General features: G+C 39.9%; 1 protein-coding gene across 3 annotated transcripts in view; it reads left to right on the top strand.

The window, feature by feature from the left end:
* Positions 1–20,265, top strand: part of gigyf1a (GRB10 interacting GYF protein 1a) — an 89,493-nt gene that overhangs the window by 55,076 nt on the left and 14,152 nt on the right. For all 3 annotated transcript variants that reach the window (XM_060925683.1, XM_060925599.1, XM_060925525.1), the window contains 12 exons: positions 1,821–1,935; positions 2,214–2,322; positions 2,777–2,970; positions 3,113–3,330; positions 3,432–3,552; positions 5,582–5,755; positions 7,863–8,008; positions 10,755–10,914; positions 14,549–14,715; positions 17,519–17,619; positions 18,409–18,509; positions 18,612–18,685. In XM_060925683.1, the coding sequence (XP_060781666.1) occupies positions 1,821–1,935; positions 2,214–2,322; positions 2,777–2,970; positions 3,113–3,330; positions 3,432–3,552; positions 5,582–5,755; positions 7,863–8,008; positions 10,755–10,914; positions 14,549–14,715; positions 17,519–17,619; positions 18,409–18,509; positions 18,612–18,685 (1,680 nt within the window). The remainder of the gene's footprint in view (positions 1–1,820; positions 1,936–2,213; positions 2,323–2,776; positions 2,971–3,112; positions 3,331–3,431; positions 3,553–5,581; positions 5,756–7,862; positions 8,009–10,754; positions 10,915–14,548; positions 14,716–17,518; positions 17,620–18,408; positions 18,510–18,611; positions 18,686–20,265) is intronic.

Below are 20,265 nucleotides of genomic sequence, written 5' to 3'. Positions count from 1 at the left end.
AGACCGGGGGTGTCATGGCTCAGATGGCTAAGGCACCGTACCATAAATCCGGGGACCCGGGTTCGATTCCGACCCGAGGTTATTTCCCGATCCCGTCTCTCTCTCCCCCGCTCATTTCCTGTCTCTCTATACTGTCCTATCTAAAAAAAAAAAAAAAAAAAAAAAAAAGAGACTGAGACCGCGGTTGAAAGATGGCAAGTCAAGATAACGAGTTAGTGGCAAAAAAAATACAACATCGGCAGTGTGGCAGCATTTTGGTTTCAAACCAAACGAAAAGGAAGAGCCAGCAATAATGTAAATGACCGCGCAAAATCGAAAAAAATCTATGTCCCCTAAGGCACACCATAGCCTGGGGTACTCCACTTCCACGAGATCTCTCCAATGAGTTGTGTTTTGAGTAGGTTACATGAGTAACAACAAGGTAAAATAATATAACGTATGACATTTGGGATGTGGGTAATAAACGTTTGAAATGTCATCTACTGAAGAAACGGAAGAAAACATTGTAGCGTAAACTGTTCGGTTTCTGGTGGGAATTAGCAATGCGCTTGCTATCTTTGTTGGGTGTGTTAAACCGTATGGATTTAAGTGGAATAATTGTAAGGAGTTATGTGATCAAGACAACGTTTTAAGCAAGGTAAGGCCATTTGATTATTAATTTCCCCGCCATGGCATGACGTGGGCCCATATGATTTTGCCTTGTGCAGCTATCACGCATTTGAATTAGGTTCGCCTCATTTGCGCTGAAGAATATGGTTTATCGCGCAGTCTAAACGGACTTGGGTGTTGGTTGATTCTTTTTCTTTTTTTTATTTCCCATGCTTGAAAGGGTATGATCCTGCTCATCGTGTACTTTTTTTTGATGGAGTAGGTGAAATAGTGCTGCAAATGGCGTTTCAACGCAGACATGCGTAAACGACAGTTGAATGCTATTTTCAAGATGAAGGAAGAGTTGCGTGATGCTTTGAAATATCTCTTAATCCATTCATCAATGCACAAAATTCGCTTTGCTGCTTAATCCATACCACAATGCACACAATTCGCTATGCTGCTTTTAAATAGTACATTTGAGGCGTAGGCGCACGTTACACAGTAGGCCGAAACAAAATATTTTTTTCTCGGTAATACCGTATACCCCGGGAAAACACAGAGACGGTTTAAAGGTATCAAAATTTGGATACCGCCCAACCCTAGCTCCAACCCCTAGTAATTGTGTTTGTTGTTTTGTGAACAGAATAGGATGATACGGAGTGAACGAGTAACCAATGGATCCACACTATGCACAAATGTTATAATAATGTGTACATTGTTATTATATAATGTTAATACACAATGTAATTAATACACACGTTGGAATTTACTCTCCTACCCTACAAAACACACATTCTGACCTTTTAATTGCATTAATATTTTGTTTTGGGCCTGAGATATGGGCAGATCTCCATTTGGCGGCCATTTTGGACGCCATCTTGAATTTCTCAGAGAGCACAAGGGGGATTTCCGGGGACTTTTAGTATGTTATTCCTAAAGGGATTCTGAACATATTCTGAAATTTTCAGCTTGTTACTAATTTGTTCCGGGTATAACCCTATTACTCCTGGGCTATTGTGCTCTAATTTATTTTATTTATTTATTTATTTAAAAAAAAACATTTCCCAAACACTTGCATGCCCATCACGCTCACTGTAAAAGTCCAGTACATTTAAGCACAGACCAAAAAAAAGAGCAACTTCTACTTTCCCAGGTTTACAGTTTGAGCTGTGATATTCCATTGTATTCCTCTTGGTAACAAGGTTTCTGGTCCCCCCCCCCCCTTGCAGCGGAACTTTTCCATGTCCGTCAACAGTGTGGCTGTGCTGAGGCTTATGGGTAAAGGTGGTGGGGCCATTCCTGCGAGTATGACCCGTGGCAGAGGCAGTGTGAGAGGTGGCCGAGGTGAGTGAGCAAGGGAAAACCCAGCTTATTGATTGGCAGGCCAATGGTTTATACTATCTGCAAATTGAGTTTGAGAGAGTACAGTGGTGAAGAAATGCAAGGATCAAGATAAGTACACCAAATATAAAGCACTTCAGTGATGGACCCTAGAGTATGTATTTGTTTGCAGTGCCATTTTAATCTTCTGTATAAAGGTACATCACATGAAATGGCAGGCATGTTTTTCTCTGTTTTGTGAATTGGTGTATATATTTAGGTGTGAGAAATTGTGTGTGTAGGTAGGGGCCGTGGAGAGAGTGGGTTCTACCAAAGAAGTAATGAGGATGGAGAGGTGGGCTTCAGCAGGAGTGTTAGAGAGATCCACCGTAGCCAGAGCTGGGATGACCGGTATGACGTCCTGATCATTTCTATATATAGCTACTGTTTCTGTGGAACAGTTTAAATAGCGAAATGGTATTTTTAAACTTATAAATGGCATAATATTGATTTTGTTTACCTGTGATTGTGCTAAAAATAATGTAAAGGATTGCTAAATCGGTATGAACGAGCAATTTGTCTGTTTAATAGTCTAAAGTTTCTTAATCCTGTGTTTGGCCAAACTGAGAGCTCAGTCATTAATAATAGATTTGTCTGAATAAGCCTCATACTACTGGAATGACTAAACCTGTAATAGACCTGACCTGTACATCGTGAGAACAAGTTGCATGGGTAACTTATCCCTGTCATAAAACTAATTTTGCTTGAATAGTGCTTCAGTCTTGGTGTCTGATGCATCTGTCTAAATTTAGAAGTGGCATACCACATTCGTTTTTTTTTTCGTAATCTCATTTTGTGTGTGTAGGGGCGAGAGGCGCTTTGACAAGCCTGTGCGCAGGGAGGGGTTGCGTGTTGGCTTTGAAGATGTGGGCACTGGGGGGAGGAAAGAGTTCATGCGTTCAGACAGTGATAACTGGCGCACACTGCGAGAGGAGAATGAGCAGGAGGAGGGTGGAGACACAGGAGGCAGCTGGAGACTGGCTGGCTCACGCCGAGATGGTATGCATGCGTACACGTACACACACACACAAGCATAAGTTATGTGCGCAATGACTGTTTCACACTTCTCCACTAATATTGGCAGTTGGATGCTATAAGCAGTCGATTCACTCCTCTTCACCTTTTAATTTGTCTTGGAAAGATGGTGGTCCCCGTTCAGCAGGCTGGCGGGAGCATAGTGAGGCTCGTCGTAGAAAGTTTGACTTCGACTTCCGGGATGGAGGGAGTGAGGGAGGAAGGAGGAGAGCAGGAAGTGAAGGGGCAGAGGACGAGAGAGACGGTCTGCCGGAGTGGTGCACTGATGAGGAAGATGGAGAGATGGGTACCTTTGACTCTTCTGGAGCATTCATGCCAATCAAGGTAGGGGTGTGTGTGTGTTAATAAGGTTTTGTACAAATGTTGCATGCTAAGCCTGTGTGTGTTCTCTATCTGTCTCACAAATATTACATACACACATTCAGAAGGGCTCTAAGGACCCTATTCCAGAAGAGGAGTTTGAGTTTCAGGGTCTAGAAGATGAGGATGAGTGTGGTACAGATGGAGAGAAGAAAGACAACAGTGTGGGAGACAAAGCCGAGAGAGGTAAGAAGGAAAGCTCGTCGCTATATACAACCCCGATTCCAAAAAAAAGTTGGGACAAAGTACAAATTGTAAATAAAAACAGAATGCAATGAAGTGGAAGTTTCAAAATTCCATATTTTATTCAGAATAGAACATAGATGACATATCAAATGTTTAAACTGAGAAAATGTATCATTTAAAGAGAAAAATTAGGTGATTTTAAATTTCATGACAACACATCTCAAAAAAGTTGGGACAAGGCCATGTTTACCACTGTGAGACATCCCCTTTTCTCTTTACAACAGTCTGTAAACGTCTGGGGACTGAGGAGACAAGTTGCTCAAGTTTAGGGATAGGAATGTTAACCCATTCTTGTCTAATGTAGGATTCTAGTGGCTCAACTGTCTTAGGTCTTTTTTGTCGTATCTTCCGTTTGATGATGCGCCAAATGTTTTCTATGGGTGAAAGATCTGGACTGCAGGCTGGCCAGTTCAGTACCCGGACCCTTCTTCTACGCAGCCATGATGCTGTAATTGATGCAGTATGTGGTTTGGCATTGTCATGTTGGAAAATGCAAGGTCTTCCCTGAAAGAGACGTTGTCTGGATGGGAGCATATGTTGCTCTAGAACCTGGATATACCTTTCAGCATTGATGGTGTCTTTCCAGATGTGTAAGCTGCCCATGCCACACGCACTAATGCAACCCCATACCATCAGAGATGCAGGCTTCTGAACTGAGCGCTGATAACAACTTGGGTCGTCCTTCTCCTCTTTAGTCCGAATGACACGGCGTCCCTGATTTCCATAAAGAACTTCAAATTTTGATTCGTCTGACCACAGAACAGTTTTCCACTTTGCCACAGTCCATTTTAAATGAGCCTTGGCCCAGAGAAGACGTCTGCGCTTCTGGATCATGTTTAGATACGGCTTCTTTGAACTATAGAGTTTTAGCTGGCAACGGCGGATGGCACGGTGAATTGTGTTCACAGATAATGTTCTCTGGAAATATTCCTGAGCCCATTTTGTGATTTCCAATACAGCAGCATGCCTGTATGTGATGCAGTGCCGTCTAAGGGCCCGAAGATCACGGGCACCCAGTATGGTTTTCCAGCCTTGACCCTTACGCACAGAGGTTCTTCCAGATTCTCTGAATCTTTTGATGATATTATGCACTGTAGATGATGATATGTTCAAACTCTTTGCAATTTTACACTGTCGAACTCCTTTCTGATATTGCTCCACTATTTGTCTGCGCAGAATTAGGGGGATTGGTGATCCTCTTCCCATCTTTACTTCTGAGAGCCACTGCCACTCCAAGATGCTCTTTTTATACCCAGTCATGTTAATGACCTATTGCCAATTGACCTAATGAGTTGCAGTTTGGTCCTCCAGCTGTTCCTTTTTTGTACCTTTAACTTTTCCAGCCTCTTATTGCCCCTGTCCCAACTTTTTTGAGATGTGTTGCTGTCATGAAATTTCAAATGAGCCAGTATTTGGCATGAAATTTCAAAATGTCTCACTTTCGACATTTGATATGTTGTCTATGTTCTATTGTGAATACAATATCAGTTTTTGAGATTTGTAAATTATTGCATTCCGTTTTTATTTACAATTTGTACTTTGTCCCAACTTTTTTTGGAATCGGGGTTGTATACAGTACACAGTCCTCTCTGTAAGTATTGGAACAGCGAGGGTAAGACATTTTGTGAGATCGAAACATGAAAACGAGACAACTGTCCTCTCCTGATATTTACAGCTAGATGTGTGAAACACCTAAAAATCATATGGTCTGACACCAAAGGTGCCATTTCTAAGTGTTCATCGAAGATATTTTGGTTTGAGATTGAAAGATGAGTGTGGAATAAAGGAAAAATAACTGCCATTGATGTTTCAATACTTTTGGAGGGGACTGTAGTAATGTAAAACATTTCAAATATTTTTAATGTTTTTAGATAATTTGTCTAAGAATTATTATAATGGCCATTTTTTGTTTAAAGAATGATCATACTCCCCTTTTCACCTGATTTCCACTGCTCCTCTCCCTGGTCAGATGAGACCGACTCTGCAGCTGTGTGTGAGGTAGAGGTGAAATCTCTCTCTCCCTCCTCTCCATCCTCCATGTCCCTCATTGCTCCTCAGGCCGAGCCCATGCCCAATGCTGCCCCCACTTGTCTGGAGGATTCTCAGCATGTACCTGCCATGCCCAGCAAGATGCCAAGTGAAGGTAATCAGTGCACAGTTCCACACCTCCCCAGTGCAACTTTTTCTTTAAAATGTAAGGTTATTTAGGAAGCTGACACTTTTTTTTTTTTTTTTTTTTTTTGGATGTCATTTTAGATATCAATACTATGAGTAGCAGCTGATGCCCAGTACTGGTCCTTTATATGAAACTTGTTAGCTAATCTGGCCATAAGGCCCATGAACTATTACCATGGCGTGTTGTCCGTCATCCACAATTCAATTAAATTGTATCTCCTCCGTCAATTCTCCACGGATTTCCGTTCCGATTGTTTGTTTGAAAGAACTCCTCACTGCACAAAACTAGGTCATCGTTTTGTCAAATTTTTTGCTAACAAGTTAATTAGGCCATATTAACGAATTTTCCAGGCCTCTCACTAGAATCGTATCTCCTCCCTAGAGCTTCCCTCAGGGAACAAAACTTGGTTGTTTTAGTTGATTTTTTTTCTCCCCCCCCCTCAGTTAAATCGTGTCTCCTCCCTCAGTTCTCAATGGATTTCGGTCCTGATTTGTTTTATTTGAAAGAACTAGACCATTTGAGACAATTCTAGTCAAATTTTTTTATTTTTTTGGGGCTAACAAGTTAATTAGGTCAACTTACAATTCTAGTCAGAAGAAAATTTAAGTTGACCTAATTAATTTGTTAGCCCCCCCCCAAAAAAGGAGAAATTTTCTTCTGACTAGAATTGCATCTTTTTTTTTTTTTGGGCTAACAAATTGGGTCAATTTACAATTCTAGTCAGAAGAAAATTTAAGTTGGCCTAATTAATTTGTTAGCCCAAAAAAAAAAAAAGAGAAATTTTCTTCTGACTAGAATTGCATCTTTTTTTTGGGGGGGGGCCCTAACAAATTAACTAGGTCAACTTACAATTCTAGTCAGAAGAAAATTTAAGTTGACCTAATTAATTTGTTAGCCCCCCCCCCAAAAAAAGAGAAAATTTCTTCTGACTAGAATTGCATCTTTTATTGGGGGGGGGCTAACAAATTAATTAGGTCAACTTACAATTCTAGTCAGAAGAAAATTTAAGTTGACCTAATTAATTTGTTAGCCCAAAAAAAAGAGAAATTTTCTTCTGACTAGAATTGCATTTTTTTTTTTTTTGGGGCTAACAAATTAGGTCAATTTACAGTTCTAGTCAGAAGAAAATTTAAGTTGACCTAACTAATTTGTTAGCCCCCCCCAAAAAGAGAAATTTTCTTCTGACTAGAATTGCATCTTTTTTAGGGGGGCCTAACAAATTAATTAGGTCAACTTACAATTCTAGTCAGAAGAAAATTTAAGTTGGCCTAATTAATTTGTTAGCCCAAAAAAAAAAAAAAGAGAAATTTTCTTCTGACTAGAATTGCATCTTTTTTGGGGGGGGGGCCCTAACAAATTAACTAGGTCAACTTACAATTCTAGTCAGAAGAAAATTTAAGTTGACCTAATTAATTTGTTAGCCCCCCCAAAAAAAGAGAAATTTTCTTCTGACTAGAATTGCATCTTTTTTTTTTTTTTTTTGGGCTAGCAAATTAATTAGGTCAACTTAAATTTTCTTCTGACTAGAATTGTGTATCTCATCTCATTTATCATGCAAATTCAGTTCTGACCCATGTTTTGGGTTGGGAACAAAATTTAGTCCTTTGTTGTTTTTCCTGTTGTAAACAATTTGTTACAGAGGTTGGGCCTCTCTCACACAGTCACATTTCAGTTCATGATGGCAGACCAGATGAGTTACTGTACGTCCTTGACGTTCTGGTTCATGTTAATTGCAAAGTGTTGCTGTAGATTTTTTTTTTTTTTTTTTTTTTAAAAGCTAATTATACAAACAAATTATCATTAGGTTTATTTTATGCTTTTGCACTATTTGATAAACATGTCGAATGTCTCTTGGATTGGCATCAAATCAATGTGACCTTTTCCAGCGTTTCCTTTCATTATTGGTCCTACATTGATGCTCAGTATTAAAGTGTATCTCATACAGTATATTAACAATGATTTTGCATAATTTTTTATATATAGTTACTTAAACAGTTGCTAGATACAGTACTTCTTCGTGGTTTGAAAGGAGGCTGAAAGATAAAATACTTTGTCATCTCTGTCTGTGCAATAGTGTTATCAGAGCCTGTGTCTGAGTTGAGCCCTAGTGCCTCCTCCAGTCTGCCTTCATCCTCTCCTTCCTCTTCCTCTGCTGCTACTGACCTCCCACCACTGGGGGGTGACCCCGAGGACGACGAGGGCATGAAGCACCTGCAGCAGGTATTGGAACGTTTTTGAATGCATGGGTGCAAGTTTTCCGGCATGTGCCGGAAGCTCCGGTTTTTTCGGTTCTGAAAAAGTCATTTTTCAGAATCGTGTAAATCCGTTGAGATTTTCGGGGGGATAGGGGTGGCCCTCTCAGCGTATTAACGGGTTACCGCGGTACAGTCTCTGCACAAGACAAATCTTTTCATCTCGTCTTCGCCACAAACCTCATTCAGTTTATATGCTGCTCACCGACGAGCGGTCCTGACCTAGCCTGTTGTTTCACAGTGTTATACACAGGGTTGAAAGTAAGCCGGTCCGGCATACCACTAAAAGATTTGGCTGTACCGGAAAGAAAAATATACTGTCTCTGGGAAAAAAAAAAAAAAAATGCACTTTCAGCATAACACACCTGCTAACGTCAATTTACCAAAAGCAACACGTTTTCCTCAATATACATTGCATATAACTCGTTCTGACCTGTCTCTGAGTTATGTCTGAAGTGAATTCCTTCCGTGTTTCATTCGACAGACAACGTGCGAGCTTAGTGCGCATAGCCCACTGCTTAACCATCTTGCGCCAACGTGCACAGCTGGTATCCAAAGTGTTTTAGTAGACAGACGTTTGTTACCAAGTCTCCCAATTATAATCAAAAACTGATACAGGTGGATGAAAGAGTGATAGTGTGATCAAGTACTATACTAGTACTACTGAGTGATGAGAAGTCCTAGTGAATGCTTGATAAGTAGACAGTAATAAATAATTAGGTGTATTTTTCGGCATGCGCTGCGCACGCGCGCTATGCAGGGCTCAAAATTCACGGTGGTCCGGTCGCCCGAGGCGACTTAATTTGTCATTTGGCGAGTAATTCCTGTCACTAGCCAGCCCGGCTGGCTAGTTGAAAATAAAAAAAGATATATGAAGCGAAGATTCAGACACACAGTCAACTAAAGCCGCCACATATTAAGCGCATGCTGTGTCTGTGTTAATCGATGTGTTTATCGGCAGGACGGTCAGGCGGTCGTTTTTTTTTTTTTCACTACTGTGCATGCATATAACAGACATCCCAAGTCTCCCGGATTAATGCATCGTGCATATGACTGAGTGCGCGAGGAAGCGCGAGAGAGGCGTGTGTGCCTGTTCATGTAGCGCATGCTCGACAAAGAGCATCCTGACTGGTTTACAGACATCCCAGACCCCACCCCACCCCGCTGATGGGGGGGGAAAAAGTCCAATATACTCCGGTTCTTGAAATAAATGCACATTAGTCATGAACAATGGTAACTACTCTCTTTTGTATTATTTTTGACAGAAGTAAAATCAGGGGTGAAAGTAAGCCGGTCCTGGCCGATCTGGCATACCACTAAAAGATTTGGCTGTACCGGGAAAAAAAAAAGCACTTTCAGCATAACACACCTGCTCACGTCAGTTTACCAAAAGCAACACGTTTTCCTCAATATACATTGCATATAACTCGTTCTGACCTGTCTCTGAATTATGTCTGAAGTGAGAGTGCGTGGAGCCACTGCTTAACCATCTTGCGCCAAAGTGTTTTAGTAGACAGAATGTCCAAAATGAAAAGTTAGTTTTCAACTGTTCAGCTAAAAAAAGTGTTATTAAAACGATTGTGTTGTTGAAATGTTTGCAATTTATTTATAATCAAAAACTGATACAGGTGGATGAAAGAGTGATAGTATGATAAAGTACTATACTAGTACTACTGAGTGATAAGAAGTCCTAGTGAATGCTTGATACGTAAGTAGACAAAAATAATTAGGTGTATTTTTCGGCGCACGCTGTGCACGTGCATTATGACTCAAAATAACAGTAACGGCAAGAAATAAGTTACTTTCACCCCTGAGTAAAATTCATACATGAACAAATTTTGGCGAGTTGATTTTCTGTTTGGCAAGTTACTTTGGAAGGTAGCTAGTCCGGCTGGCTGGTGAAAAAATATACAAATTTCGAGCCCTGCTATGACTCAGGCAAGAAATAAGTTACTTTCACCCCTGGTTATACGTGTGAGATATCATGTTTCACACACGTATCTGCTTTTATAAACACGGGGTTTTTTTTTTTTCGTTTGTTTGTTTTTTTGACATTTGATTACCTTTCAATTATTAAATAAAAGTAAGGTAGGTCTTGAAATAAGTTTGTTAGCTTTTTTTTTTTTTATCTTTTCTAATGTGGTTGTTAGGTTGAAAACTCATTTGTAGTCAGTAATGGATTTTAAAATATAGATATTTTTGTATATGGAAAAAGCTGAATCTTATTTGCTAAAATCCAGGAGTTTCTGAGGACATCAAGACACGTGGCCCCTTATTTTAACTCGATATATATATATATATATAAAAGGTATCACAGCAAAAGCGTATTAAAAATGGTTGTTTCAACACTTAAATTAGTAGTTGCTAGATGTTTTGAAATGTCAAGCCTTGTACTTGAAATAGTTATTTCAGATGAATTGATCAAATGTATTAAACATTTGATGTGAATATGCAAATTATATAACTTAATATTATGAATGATTGCATGAGAGACAACCATTTTAACTTGTAATTAAAAATTTTTTTTCGAGCCCTAAGGGCCCCCCCCCCCCCCGTTTGTAAAATGTTTGAACAATGTTCCACACCGAATATTTACACCTGATATAAGCAGACATGACCCATGTGTGTAAGCAGTGCTCTGTTGACTGTGTATGGGGTGACATTTATTTAAAAAAAAAAAAAAGGCTTATTTTTTTTGGGGGGGGTTCATGCAGGAGGCAGAGAAAATGGTTGCAGCTCTTCAGGACACATCTCTGGAGGAAGAGTGTTTCACCCAGACACTGCAGGAGAGCAGAAACACTGCAGCTGCCCTGCCTCTCTCCCACGACTCTGCCATGAAGTGGTTCTACAAAGACCCACAGGGAGAGATTCAGGGTACGTAGATGTGCATTCTCTCACACCAAGCAAATGGATTGACAAATGTAGAGCTCTTTTCCAAAATGCTATAAATCCATTTTGATTGTTTTCAGAAAAATGACCTTCATTTACCCAGACGCATAAATTTTGCAAATATTTAATTTATCCTGTTATAATAGATAGTTGGTTCAGTCTGAACATTTTCAACAATAATTGACAAATCTAACAACCATGTTATTGATTATGAATCCAAAGTTTATTATATTTTTTTTTCGAAATGCTATAAATCCACTCATTCTTTTTTCAAAATGCCATAAATCCGTTCATTTTTTCTGTCTGTTTTTAAAACAAGAGAACATGCTGTACATATATAATATCAGGAACTTTCATCATACAATTTATAATAAAATTAAATAAATTTTATATGAACACTGAAATAACATTCATTTATGTTTAATCTTATGTTTTAAGACTGTCCACCACAGAAAATAACTAACTAAATAACAAATGGCCAGTTAGTTCAGTTCTTCAGAACCATCAAAAGTATTCACAACCACCATTTGCAAAAGTTATTTGTGCTCAAGAAGCTACACAAGCAAACAAAACTCCTCGCTTCAGGGCGCCACCATGTGGGAGAGTGTAGAACGCTGACCGAACTCTGATTGGTCTAGAGGAAATGTCGCACTCAGCCAAAATACAGGTGTAGCGCCTATCACATTTTGGAGAGAAACTACAATTTGCAGCACATATAAACAAGGAAATATAGTGATTTGGCATGAAACATTAATGGAGCAGTGAATAGGCTCAGCACACAGCAGAATAGCACGACAAACTTTTTTTTTTTTTTTTTTTAAATTTGGCGTTTATCACGTTTTGGAAAAGAGCTCTTCAAATATTCATTACAAGATATTTTTGGAGCTGAATGTCTTTCTACCTCCATTTCTACTGTACTGCATTTGAGAAGCATGATGACATTTCCCTTTACCAAGTGAAGAACAGGAAACGTGTTTACTCAACTTGGTTATGAAAGTCTAAGGAAGTTATTGAATGCTACCAATGAATGTTTAAAATACACAATAATGCAGTGTACTAGTGCATCAAAAAAGAAATTGTGATTTTTTTTTTTGTAATTTCATTCAAAAAGGTCAACTTTCATATGGTCTGTATTCATTACACGTAAAGCATTTTGAGCCTTTTTTTTGTTTTTAATTTTGACTGCTCATGAATATCAGAAATCCAGTGTCAACTTATTAGAATATTTCCAAAGATCAATCAAAAAAGGATTTACAAGACAGAATATCCAACTTCTGAAAAGTAAAGTGGATATCAAGTGTACACACCCTGTTAAAATGATGTAAAAAACAAAAATGAGATCTTGATAAATAACTTCAAAACTTTGCCACCTTTTAATATGACCTATAACCTGTACAATTCAATCGAAAAAACAAATGTTTGGGGGCGGGGCATAAATGTACCATAAGCTGGTTGCAGAAGTGTGCACACCCTTAAACTAATACTTTGTTGAAGCACCTTTTCGATTTAATTACAGCATTCAGTCTTTTATCAGCCTGCCACATCTAGACTTGGCAATATTTGCTCACTCTTCCTTCCAAAAGCGCTCCAAATCTGTCAGATTGCGAGGGCATCTCTTGTGCACAGCCCTCTTCAGGTCACCCTACAGATCTTCAATTGGATTTAGGTCTGGGCTCTGGCTGGTTTTGGGCCAAAATTGACTGGTATTTAGAACAGTTCATAATTCCCTCCACCTTGACTAAAGCCTCTGTTCCAGCTGAAGAAAAACAACCCCAAAACGTGATGCTGCCACCACCATGCTTCACCGTGGGGGGTGTTTTGCAGCGTAGTCCATAATTATCAAAATTAATAGAAAATGCTTGAAATGTTTGTGTACGTGTAATAACTTTTTTTTTTTTTTTTTTTTAAATAACTGCTGGAAAGCATTGAACTCCTTTTTGTGATATTCTATTTTAATTTTTTGAGATGCACTAGTATTTAGAAATGTCTTAGGATGAAGCAGTCATGAGTGAAAGTATTACCAAAGCTTTACACACAGTTTTGTCTTCCTGACACTAAAAAAAAAAGAATAAACAGTAATTTGAGTTACTTCTGTGTTTTATTTAAGTATTACAGTTTGTTTGCAATCAGACCTTCGCTGTTTACAATGATTCATGACTAAAAATTCTTCCCTCAGAAGAGAAAATTGCTTCTGGAAAAAGAGATTTATACTGACTTAAAATTTCATTTTTACAAATACCTTTTGATCAATGTTTGTTGAGCACTTAAAGGTTCTGACTGCAAAGTTGAATTCTGGGCAAAATGTTATTTCTATTGCTGTTGGAGTTTCGAGATGTTTCGCTGCTGCACCCACTGTGTATCCTATGTGGAAATGTTTTGCCGAGATGCAATTCCTGAGCTTGCCGAAGCAAGTGAGCAACAATATCACGTTACCCCTGTGGGGCGTGTTTGATCTAATTTTAACCAAAACAGCTCGGCATGGGCAAACATGGCGGACTCCTCTCCTGCCAGCGGAAAAGGAAAGCCTGCCTAGTGAGTGCAACTGTAAGACACAGAGCAAGGTTGGATGACGTCGTTTTTTTTTTTTTTCTTTTCTCTGGACAGCTAACTCATTCTAGCTCGCGCTCAGCTATCTTAGCCTTAGAATGCATGGGCTCGACTCCACTGTAGCATGTATGGAGTTCAACACCTAATGGTTTGATATTGCAGAGAAAGAAACAATGCAAAAGCAGTAACTGAGGAGATATTCATCTTTTATTTCACGGATCCATTTGCAAATAACATAGCTGCGACTCAAAACTCTCCGAAGTCAATGCAGAGTCGGTGTTTTCCGCGTGTCGCCATCTTGGTGTGATGCGGTTCTATAGTTATGCTAATTAGTTAAAGCTCCTCACGTTCAGCTGTTTTCCGTAGGGCCGTACGGTTTACCTCAAGAGGGAGGGAAAACTGTCCTGAACTAGAGAAAAGCGAACCTCAGCACATGAGAATGATCACATCTCATCCACATGATATTGTTCTTGTGGGACCTAAGAAAATGCACGATATACAAGTCCTTCCCACGCCATGTGGCGCATAGGGCGGCGCTGATCTGTTTCCATAGCTCTCGGCCTCTCGCCGATGACATAACTAGGGTTACAGTGGGGGGGCTAGTCCTCTGGTAACTGCGAGAGTTTGACTCCCCACTCGCATCTGTATTGCAGCGTGCCTTGCCAGACGGCAGTCGGTACCATTTTTATGGTGGTCTTTGGTATGGCCCGACCGTGAATAGAACTCAAGATCTCCTGATCGAGAGGCGGACATACTAACCACTAGGCCAACTCGTGCTGTGTGTGCGCGTTTTATAAAAAATTAAATTTTAGATGACTTGGCAGTCAGCACCTTTTAGTTCAATGTTACACATAATTATTCATTGACTTGCCTTGTTAGTGGGCGTTTCAGTAAACTGGTTTTCTGTACTTTTCTCAGTACAGGGGAATGTGTCGATTTGATATGAATGTGTAGCCCACAACGAATGTGATGGATAATAAGAAATCTCTCTAAAGCTGATTTGAAGAAGGGAGCAGCAGCTGTTGAACATGTGTTTTTGTTTTGTTTTTTTGTCCTGTCTGGCTCACTGTAGGCCCCTTTAGCACAGTAGAGATGTGTGAGTGGTTCCAGGCAGGCTACTTCAGCATGTCTTTGCTGGTGAAGCGTGGCTGTGACGAGGGTTTCCAGCCTCTGGGAGACGTGATTAAGATGTGGGGGCGGGTGCCCTTTGCACCCGGCCCCTCCCCACCGCCACTGCTGGTGAGCGTACATATTCAAACAATCTCACACACCTACATACAAAAAACATGCTCTCAGGTGTGCCTAAAGGAAAGGACACACATTAAGAGGCCAGTGCACTCGTTTGATTCATAAGTTGCATAAGGAATAAAATGAGGCATGCTGGTACAGGAAGGCAGATGTGGTGTGTTTGGTGTTTTGATTGCTTTCCTTTAACAGACATCCTGAAGCATTTTATTTCTCTCGGATCACAGGAGTTTGCCAATAATGAGTTTTTAAATTTGTTCATCAAGAACGCATCATACTTTTTATTTGTCTGCAGTCATGTTACTGTTGAGGGACAGCTTCAAGAAAATTTACTTCCAACCTTTTCCTTATTTTCTCTCTTGAAGTTGAAGCTTTTCATACTATGAAGAAACTGGGAAGCTCAGTCCTGTGTCTTGAAAACTTGGAGGAAGAGTGTCGACACTGGAGATTCCTTGAACAAATTATAAAATTAACATCTACTTAGAGTTTGACGCTACAATACAATAATCTTTATTAGGTTCCCAAAATGGGATCTTCATACTGAATTTACAAGCGCTCATAAAAATATAAATAATTTGAACTTACAAATAATATGGAAATGAATGAAAATTGTCTCTGGAAACGTATAGAGATCTTGCATGTGACGTCACAGCCGATCCAGATTGTGACAGACGCCATCGTGTCGGTCAAACGCCATATTCCGCCTTCTACTTCTACTTCTGGTTCTACTTCTGCTTTTACTTCTACCTTTTCTTCTGGAAAACCCTACTATATACAATTCTACTACAACGGCTACGGCTACAAGCTCTCCCTACCTGTGCACGTTTTTTGTGTGTATTTTTGCGTGTTGTTCGTCTGTACCGGACTTCAATATCCACTACAACCGTATGGACTTACTGGACATTGGTTTCCAGCAGAAAATGGTGGTTTGTAGCGATTTCCATCACATGCACAACATTCCGGACGAGAAAAAAAAAACAAAACATTCCAGACGAGACCAGATTGCGAGACCAGCGGGGTCTCCGTGGATTGTTATCGGAAGCAAAGGGAAGGAGGCGGCGCCGGGAGCCGAAGCAAAAGCGAGGCTACAGGCAGAGCCGGCCTGTTGACTAAGCTCAGAAAACAGCTACTCAAACCTCCACTGCCAAGCCTCTACCTCTCCAACGCCAGATCCATGGTAAACAACACGGACGATTTGGAATTACCTTATTCTATTCTATAATCGGCTGGTCAGTGCTATACTCAATACTTAAGTGACTTACCCATCCAATGAGGATTGTTATTTTCTTGTTTACAAGATGCCACATCTGAGTCGCTGACAAATCCTGAATTTCTGTAAAGAAAACTGTCCAGAGATTTATAAGCACGCAGTGCATCACCACTGAACAGCGAGGGGAAAGTTGATGAGGTAATCATACACATCCGGGTATTCCGCTGGCAGTTCAAAATCCGGTCGTGAAAACTCCGTCCGGAAAGCCATAAGGGTCACAAATCTGTAGATCGTTTATTTTAGACATATATCTAGTTATCTGTTCATTAGAAAAATGAGCCGTGTAGTCCGTCGGTTGAAATTGATCCATTCTGTACACGAGTGCAGCAGTATTCAGCGGTGTTTTTGACCGACACGATGGCGGTTGTGTACTTTCCGGTCACGTGACTGCAAGATCTCTATAGAAAGGAGTTATCAAACCTAACAGGAGTACTATTTACCATGTTATCAAATTTATCAGAACTGGTTGTGCAGCCGCCTCTCAAAATAATGCAGCTTTTAAGTTGCGTTTAAAAATGGATACTGATAGAGACTTGGAAATTGCCTCAGGGAGTGAATTCCAGACAGAGACCCCTCGATAAAGAAATGCGTTCTGTGCCTTGGCAGTACGACCCTTAGGGATATTCAGATTGTTGCTATTCCTAGTTTTATGTTGATGTATACTGGAGCATTTCCTGAACAAGCTAGTAAGATAATTCAGGGCAAGATTATTCATGCATTTATACACAATTACAGTGTCTCTTATGGTTAATAAATCGGACACAGTCAAAAGCTTTAGTTCCCTAAAGCTGGGCATACACTGTGCGATTTTTGGCCCGATTTTGACACGATTTTCACTCGTGCGACTATTTTGGAGATTGGGCCGAGTTTTGGCTCGATCGTGTAGTATACATGGGGTAACGACAAGCACTTAACACCTCACGACCTCCTCCCGATCGATCGGATGAAAATCAAACCTGTTTGAAATCCTGAGCGTCGCGTCCGAGCATCAGATCGTATAGTGTGAGAACAGGAATCGTAAGCTGCGTGCTGTTTACCCCTGCGATTCACTCGTACAGTGTGAGCAGCAGCTGAATACCGCGATTGAAAAAATCGCAGTGTATGCCCAGCTTAAGAGGAGGTGTTACGTGATCACATTTGCATTGCCCAGATAGAATTCAGGCAGCAAAATGTACCATATCAAGTTTTTTATATATATATATTTCTTGAGCACATTTAATTAGTAGCCTTAAATTATTTGAACCATCTGCCATAGAAGTGCCAGTGAAATGACTGAAACAGTGTGTTAGAATGAGTGCATTGATATAATCCTGTGATTTTGAATGTAAGCAGACAGACGTATAGAGCTGCTGTTATAGACAATGAATCAAGACCTTCAGGTTTGAGAATTCAGCAGATATGTGATGTCATAGTTTGGTTTGAAATGCAATTTAATCCTATCGTCTGTTGGTATCACGGCAAATAATCTGTGTGTAAATGTCTACCCTAATAGCTTACAGATATTAATCTCTATCTGTGTGCCATCAGTGTAATCTGGATCAGGACAGACTGAAGAAGCAGCAGGAGTTGGCTACAGCTGCTCTTTACCAGCAACTGCAACAGCATCAGCTTTTCCAACTCATTAACAGGTGTGTTGAGGTAGAAATGTCTTTGATATAAAAGTGCCTGTTTTCGATCCATATTTTTTTAATAGTGTTTCTGCTCCCTTTGTAGTGGTTCTCTCTTGTGTGTAGGCGTAAGGATTCAGGTGTCCCTGGGCTATTAGGCAATGTGTAACAGCTTTGACTGTGTTTGCTTTATCTTTGTTTGCATGGAGTAAAGTTCTTGTCAGTCTGGTTGGATTTCCGCCTTGGAGATCTTATAAAATGAATTTCTGTAATCATCAACTTCTCTGCGTACAAAAAGGAATCACAAAGAAAAGCTGTCTTTTAGGTGAAATAAATGACAAAGCAAAAATGATTTTGAAACGTGGCATGTTTGTGGGCGAGAGATATTTTCGAAACCTCATTTGCGTGGGAAGCCGTATACAGATGGAGTTTGAGTTTATATCCTTGGAGATTTGATTAGATTGTGCAAGATTGGTGTTCTGAATGGAACATGGGGTCAATTCTGGGCTCTGGAGAATGGATTACTGTTGGCCAATATCACTGCCTCGGTATGCTTTTGTCAAAATAATACATTTTGAAGTGGGCAGAGGGCTGAAATTTTAAATGAAGGATTCCAGAAAAGATTGCTTCTAGAGATTATTGGAAAATTTTGAGTGAAACTTGCTTTTCAAGTGCCATTCACCTTCAACTTCTAAAACAGTCATATTTGTAACGTGTGTGTATAAAATAGGCTTAGAAGGTCCCCCCCCCCCCCCCCAAAAAAAAAAAAAAAATATATACAAACAATCTCAACTCATGGTATGTGTATAGGTGCGGAGAGCAGGGTATGATTCCTTCGATGAACAGATCAATGTCAGTGCCAGATACAGGGTCCATGTGGGACATGCATACCTCAGCCTCACAGCCGACAGGTAAACACATTTTATACTGGCAGGCTACTACACTCATTTGCTCTCATTATTCTCATTACATAAAATTAAAAAAAAAAATTATTTTATTTTTTTTATATAAAGGTGGTGAGGCCAGTCTATGGGACTTAACAATGAATTCTTCAACTCAGGGTCCAACTCTTGAACAGCTTCAGAAGGTGAGTTCATCGCCCTCTGCAGACTGAACAGCATTAAAGGGCACATCTTGGGTAAATTCAGGAGCGAGATCAATGTAATTCTCTTGTTTTATATTAAACTTTGGTCAAATATCTGTCACATTTTGTGCAATTTTTGTACCTTGCGCAATACCAGAAAAATTCAGTTGAAATCAAGCCATTTGAGTTGAATTGGTCCGCCTCTGAAAAAACTTGGCATTTGGATTTCCCGGCAAACATTGATTTTCGTGGCGTCGCGTGCGGGACGCCTCCCTCTGAATCCTACGCCAGCGCTGGTTTGTTTATGAGAAAACGACCTGGTGGTTTTCTGCAAATTTCAACATTATTGCGTAATTATTAAAATGGTTAACAGATGTATCGTAGGAGGGTGTAGCAACACCAATCTTGATGGGATTAGTACTCATCGTTTCCCAAAAGACCGGACAATGAGCGAGAAATGGGAGCGCTTGGTCTACACAGGCTGTGCACTGAAACCGTGCAAAGCTCTCGCAGCCTGCTGGCGCTTCCGCAGATAACGTCACGAATCTGGCTCCAGACTCCCTTGGGATTTTTCCAGACGCGTTTTATTATTTTATTTTTTTCTGCTGTAGACAGATGGCCTTGTGCAAAATTACCCTTCTGGATGAGTGTGTAAAGGGACCATAGTTAATAGAGGGGAATGGTTAGGAAACCCGGCAAACTTCAAAGGACCGTCCTATTGTTTCGTATTTGAGGTTGAACTGTACCATCACGTGACCACGACCGTGCACACCAGCCAAACAAACATATAGGACGACAGTGAATTTAGGGACCATTTCGAGTTAAAATTCGTAATTTTAGAAGCGAAAGAAAACTTAAAAACAAAACATTTAAAACTATGTATATGATGAGTGAAAATCATTTAAAATAAGTCTTAATTATTGTAAAAAATGCCGTCAATTTACCTGTTTTCTCACCATCATCGTTTTACGATACGGCAATCAAAACCAAATGCTGAAGGCTTGTCAAAAAAATCATCTTCGCCCCAGATTTCCTGGTTGTTATTTCTTTAAGAAGAATAGTAATAAAAGCCAGAATCTTTCAAATCAAGCGATCTGAGAAATAGGGAAAATTTGGCATCTCGTAGAGGTGAGCTTCAACAGTTCGAAACTGAGTACAAGTTAAACAATCCTAAAATTTGTAAAAAAAAACGTCTGAGATTTGGGTTTTTTTTTTTTAAACTTTGATTTCAAGAGATAAAATATTGATAGTTGATGTTTTGGGACCTTTTATTATCCCAGTAGCTTTTAAAGTACGTACAGCGTTATTCAGTTTTTGCTCATAATATTTTCAGTGAGCTTCGCGCTACTTTACTCTTGTTGCGAAATGTAAACCAACACGGAATCGAAGCACGAGCATGTTGCGGTTTGGAAACGTTGATTTTAAACCAAAATTCTGAGAATATTCTCAATAAACTGTAAAAATACATCGCATGCATAGTCTTTTTTCTATAGCAAAACAGGGTTCGTGTGCACGGTAAATGTGGCAGATCACAGAATCCAGGGACACATGTCTGCCCGGCCTTTTGAAAGTGTATACTTCTT

Source organism: Neoarius graeffei, chromosome 1 (assembly GCF_027579695.1).
Source record: "Neoarius graeffei isolate fNeoGra1 chromosome 1, fNeoGra1.pri, whole genome shotgun sequence".
NCBI lineage: Eukaryota > Metazoa > Chordata > Actinopteri > Siluriformes > Ariidae > Neoarius > Neoarius graeffei.
This window is presented reverse-complemented; position numbering and strand designations above follow the sequence as displayed.